Source organism: Neltuma alba, unplaced genomic scaffold (assembly GCF_004799145.2).
Source record: "Neltuma alba isolate B1F8T4 unplaced genomic scaffold, ASM479914v2 tig00012999_pilon, whole genome shotgun sequence".
In the NCBI taxonomy this organism is placed as follows: Eukaryota; Viridiplantae; Streptophyta; class Magnoliopsida; order Fabales; family Fabaceae; genus Neltuma; species Neltuma alba.
In genome coordinates, this window is record NW_021637350.1 from 55,735 (window position 1) to 61,734 (window position 6,000).

At 33.9% G+C, this 6,000-nt stretch overlaps 1 protein-coding gene across 1 annotated transcript; it reads right to left on the minus strand.

Moving 5' to 3' along the window:
- Window positions 1–4,159: 4,159 nt before the first annotated feature.
- Window positions 4,160–5,793, minus strand: LOC114733465 (auxin-repressed 12.5 kDa protein). Its single transcript, XM_028920932.1, has 3 exons — window positions 5,655–5,793; window positions 5,341–5,542; window positions 4,160–4,530 (listed from the first exon to the last, which is right to left on the minus strand). The coding sequence occupies exons 1-3, from the start codon at window positions 5,764–5,766 to the stop codon at window positions 4,494–4,496; spliced, it is 351 nt and encodes a 116-aa protein (XP_028776765.1). The 5' UTR covers window positions 5,767–5,793; the 3' UTR covers window positions 4,160–4,493.
- Window positions 5,794–6,000: the final 207 nt, after the last annotated feature.

A 6,000-nucleotide genomic window follows, 5' to 3' on the forward strand; every position in this document is an offset into this window, starting at 1 on the left:
TTTCCCTTCTCCCTCCTTGGCCATCGAATTCTCTTCTCTCGCCTTTAGTCTTCATTCTTGTAAGGTAAGACACATGGTGAATGACTGAACACTGTAGTTCGAAAATTTCAGGTTTCATTACCTTTTTGGTTGCTTCTTATATGAGCATGGAGATAAAAGTAGTAACAAGTAGTTAAAATGAGAGGGATGGACATTTTAGTGGGTTTAGTAGCTAGCATGTAGTTCAAAAACTTTTGTTCTCGTGAGGTAAAAACAAATGTAGATTGACATTTTAATGGGTTTAGTAGATAGAAGTATTTGGTTGAAAACTTGAAATTACAGTACTCTGCTACCAAGAGCAGTTGAGCAAGTAGTGAAGGTGTTGTCTGTACTGATTACATTCAGGTTTACTGTTATGCTGTTTGGAACAAGAAAAGCTCAAAAAAGGGGCCTAATAACTGAACAAGCCCACTAGCTGAACCGAATTTATTTTGGGTCGATTAGTTCAACATGTTTAGCTTCGGTTCGGTACTAGAATTATGTTATATTTCGTTATTTGGTTAATTCGATTATTATTAACCGAACTGAATAACCAAAACACCTCTGTAAGTATTTTCTGAGTCCGAAGGTATGCCTTGGTCTTGGTAAGTCTCAAGGATCCAACTCACTTAAATTTTTATGTAACAAAAAAGAAAACATCTCAGTGGTTGAATACTATAACGCGTCACCTTTGGACCTTTGCTCCAAGGTTATATAAGACAAGAAATGGCCTTACCATTTTTAAGATTCTCATATCCACCTTCTGGAACTGCTTCGATAACTCCTCCCAATACACTGGCCATTTTCTGAAGCACCTTAGCATCATCTGTGGCGAAAAGAAGATTCGAACTATTCTCTTTAAAAACATGGAAGCTGGTTTCTCCACCACGCTTGTAATATTGGTTTGAAACACTATGCGAGAAGATACTGTTTAAATTATTTAGACATTAGTGTGTCGTTGCAACAATGGTAGGCATTTTTTTTATAAGCACAATGGTAGGCATTAATTGAAATAAGTTGTAAATGTTACCAGATAAATAATGAGAGTCATTTATCCAATTTAATGCATTACATGAGGATCACATATCTCATGGGATATGATGTTGGGATGTGCTGAAAAACTCTAAATGTTTTAATTATTAGGGGAAGTAGTAAATGATACACTAGTATATACTACTACCTCCGATCCTTAATATAAGACTTTGTTTGATTTTTATTTTGGTCTTAAATATATGACCCTAATATATTTTGTCTCTCATATTTATCTATTTTTTCCAAGATAATCCTTTTAATAATAATATTTAATTGAAATAAGTTGTAAATGTTACAAGATAAATAATGAGAGTCATTTATCCAATTTAATGCATTACATGAGGATCACATATCTATGGGATATGATGTTGGGATGTGCTGAAAAACTTTAAATGTTTTAATTATTAGGAGAAGTAGTAAATGATACACTAGTATATACTACTACCTCCGATCCTTAATATAAGACTTTGTTTGACTTTTATTTTGATCTTAAATATAAGACTCCAATCTATTTTATCTCTCATATTTATCTATTTTTTTCCAACATAATCCTTCTAATAATAATAGTTCTAGATAACAAACTTGATTAGTAAGGATATTTTAGGAAAAATAACATCTATTTATTACAAACAACTAATTTAATTAAGTTCATTAATCTTCCCAAATTAATCAACTGAGTCTAATAATTAGAACCGGAGGTAGTACTTCCTTTCCCTTTCTAGTGTTTTTTCCCTCTCAAAATTAGTATCAACGTTTTAACTCTAATTAATGAGCATCTAAATATTGTGCATTTTTCCTTATGATATAGCTGCTGAAAACCTCTAAACTCTTGGCCTTTCATGTCAGGACTTATCTGATGGTTAAAACAAATAAAAACAAGGTCCAAAAGTAGACGATGATTAAGTCAAATGGAAGAGACTTATCTGATGGTTAAAACAAATAAAACAAGACCAAAGAGACTAATTGCTTTTAAACAAGGTCCAAAAGTCGAGCTTCATGGATGAAAGAGCGAAAAAGACTTATGATGGCCACACAAAAAAAAAACAGAGATTTTACACCTTGTAAACAATGTTGAAAATTCAAGCTTTATAGATTTTTTTTTTGCGGGGGGGGGGGGGGATCTTTCAGTGGAGTTACCCTAATTCTAAGTGACAAATGCTTGAACCCTAATGAATAACATCAAATAACAAATATTTGTACTTAAAAACACTTCTCCAGTGAATAACTTTTAAGGAATTTCTCATCAACTGTGTATTTAACCAACTTCATCGTCAAGATCTCAAGGAAAGTAAAAGGGGATTCTACCACCCAGTCCTTCGACTTTTTTGGTGAGAGCTGTACAAGCACACCGATTTGCAGCTAAGGTTTAATTTTTTTAGAATCCATCCAAGTACACAAGCAAAAGAGCTTTGTCAAAAGTAGCAAGTTTCTTCAATAGATTCAAATAATTCTAAACACACTATAAAATAAATCTTATATTTAAATCAGATGAGTAATTAAAACCACCCAAACTTAAAAAGTGTTTAGAAGCACCCAAAACAAAATAAACTCCTACACATATTTACTTCGTACATCGTAAAAACACTTTTAAAATTATTATCTTGATTCGATTCAAATGCCTTTAAATAAAAGACAATCATATTCTCATACACGAGGAAAAATAGGAGGAGGGCAGGGGGGAAAATTGACTAAAATTTTTTAATTAATTATTATTATTTTTAATTACTTCTTGTCCGTATTAGAATTTCCAGTTGTTTAAATAGAACTCATTAAATGTTTTTCTTCCCTCCCTTCCGTTACCTAAAATTTCCTTTATTATTTTCAGTTTGGAACAAAATCCCGTTGCTTATGTTCATGTGATATAAGAAGATTATAATTTTCCCTTCACGAATCATGTGGGCCTTCAGATTCCATTGGATTCCATAAATTTATTTGGTAGCCCGTCCCTTTGGATCAATTAATCAATATAAACGCCGAATCGGTACCTGAAAATGAAAGAAAGCGACCGCTTTGAATACAAAATTTTTCGATAACCTTCCCTCTGCTTGCCTCGTTGCGTGCTACTCTGCACTTAACCCCACCAAGCTTCAATTATTACCCTTAATTTTATACTCCCTCCGTTCCTTATTATAAGAGACGAATAACCAAATTACGTTGATAAAAAAAACAGTTAAAATTAGTAAGAACAATTAATATGTAAAAAGTATAATATTTTTTTCTAAAAATACCCTCATTAATAAAGAGAAAGAACATAAGAGAGAACAATAGTAATTTATTAAAAAAAAAAGAAATGAGAAGGAGAGAGTGTGTGAGTTGGAGACAATAAATATAAATAAAATAAAAAATCAACACAAAAAAGTAAAGACAACTTTTAAGTGTCTCTTATATATAAGAACATGTCATAAGCATTAAATGTCTATTATAATAAAAAAGAGAGAGTATTAATTTAGGTTCACAATCTTACCCCAAATAAAAAATATTACTACTTCGATGACTAAGACCCTCCACTAATTTCGTACGATGTCATCCATATTCCATCCTTATCCATTTAATCTGTAAAATAATAGTAGCACTTCCCACCACATTCAAGAAGACGAATCTCATCTCTTTGATTTTCAATTATGAGATAATACGTAGATGAAAACATATCGCTCATAAAAAGAATCACATTTCTTCCTTTTCTTTCCCCTTTTGCTAACGAATTATATTTAAATTACAGGGATCACTTCGAACTTTTCACAACAAAAAATTTAGTGAATCCCAAAAACTTAACCACACTGCGCATCAATCGTCTTCCTATTATAAATATATACACACTGATCTTACAAGAATTCATCGAAATAACAGTTCAAAAGTTAATGATGCAGCTTCAGTAGAGTCAAGATCACATCATAATTTAAATAATATATAAAAATATTCATACAAAACTCTAGAGGAGAAATATTTAAATAAAAAAATTAAACGTTAATTAAAAAAATTTCACATTTAACTGGCACACGCGACTAAACACTTATTCAAGAGCAAATTAGACCAACTACCCCCCCCCCTTTTTAAGTTAACGTCATTTAAGGGTTTCATTCAAAACTCAAGAAACCAGACAAATTAAGCCAGATTTTAATACTATCTTGATAATTATAGATTCATAACAAAAAGAAACCAACGTTCTCCAAAAGGAAAAAATTCAAAAAAGAAAAAGGAAAAAAAAAAACCACCAACAAACTAACCAAGAGACAACAATGTCCTCATCAGTTCTTCACGGAACATTACATCCACATCACTTTAGAACAAAAGACAAACCACATATATGCTCACTCATCAGCAAACAGACCAATCCGGTTAGAACAACACGTAGTCTTACACTGACACGTGGCATATGCGACATATCAAGAGACGCTATTTACATTCCAACCCACGGTGATGTTAACACGTACTCCATCTTCTCCTCAGCGGTGCTTGCTCCTGGTCTCACCGCTGTAGAGCCTGCAATCACACACAACCCTAATCATTTTAGTCCCACCATAAACCGATCCATCACCGTTGAACAGATTCATAGCACACATCAATAACCATTAGATTATAGATCCATGTTTGGTAGTCCGGTGAACAAATTATACTGTCAGATCCAACCGTTCATATCAATAGAAAACAACAGACAGATTTAATTACTTCCTCCCACGCGCGGATCACGCAGATCCCTGGCGCGTCTCAAATATCGTTTTATTCTTCAACTCATAAACTTACAAACTTACTTTCATTTGGACAAAAAAAGTTTTTTCCATTATCCATTTCTTCCCCCATGGAAATTATTCTTCATTTTAAGTCCTGATTTTATCATCTGCGCTCATAAATTCAGGATCGCAAAGGTCTCTGCATAATAATTTTTTTTTTCTTAAATCTGTACCAAAAAACAATTTCTTCACCTCAACTCAAATATTGTTTAATTATAAAAGCAATAAATAAAATAATATAATTTCCAATCTTCCAAATTACTCAACAATCTTACGCTTCAGCATCATCAACCAAGTAGACACATGCAAAGAGTTTGAATTCCCGCCAGGCTTATGGCAACATACCAAAAAAGAATTAAAAAAAAAATTCAAGAATCATATTTAGACCGTTGGATGATCCAGATCTGCTTGAAGAAAAACACCGGATCCAAAAATATCTGAGTATTTTCTCATTAATTATTAATTATTAATTAGTCATCCCCGAAGGCGTATGGTCACGCGCCGGGAAATATATATATATGCATGCACAGTGCCTGATGAACCAGAAAAGAAGTAAGCTTACCAGTCATAGACAGTCGGAGAGTTGGGCAGAGGCTTATCGAACTTCTGAGCACCGATCGTCTTGGTGGCTAAGTTACTGCCAGGATGGAACACGCTCCTCCAAACGTTGTCGGCCTTACGCGCTGACAGTGGCGTCGTCGGTGTCGTCGGCGTTGTTGGCGTCGACGGCATCGACAACGACTTCTTGCTTCCTTCTCCTTCCTCTGAACCAAGATAAAAAAAAAAAAAAAAACAACCGATCATATTTACGATTCAGCTTCAGAAACTAACAACAGAAAAATAAAGCTTCAAAGCTGAATTAATTAATTAACTGACCTTTATTGACGTTCAAGGGCTGGGTGGCGATGACCTTCCTGAGTCTGCCTAGGCCTTGATCTGGTTGAGGCCCCGCAACAACGTCGTCCCAAAGCTTCTCTAGCAGAACCATCTTCTTGAGATCAGCTTCTCACCGTCTCTGGTAATGGGAATATTCAGTGTGCTAGTGCAGATATTTATATAGAAAGGGTGAAGAGATGGGGGTGCTTAAAATATCTCTAATATTTTTTATTTCTATTTTTATTTTCATTTTCGGAGATGGGGGTGGGAATGGATCAAGCATTTTGATATTTCCACGTGTGACTTTTACTCTGATACAGATTAGAGAGGGGTAAAACCTAGAATG

Coding starts and splice junctions, on each gene's coding strand:
- LOC114733465 (XM_028920932.1), bottom strand. CDS start 5,766: ATGGTTCTGCTAGAGAAGCTTTGGGACGACGTTGTTGCGGGGCCTCAA. Junction 5,543..5,654: donor GCCCTTGAACGTCAATAAAG/GTCAGTTAATTA, acceptor ATCTTGGTTCAG/AGGAAGGAGAAGGAAGCAAG. Junction 4,531..5,340: donor TCTCCGACTGTCTATGACTG/GTAAGCTTACTT, acceptor GTGTGATTGCAG/GCTCTACAGCGGTGAGACCA.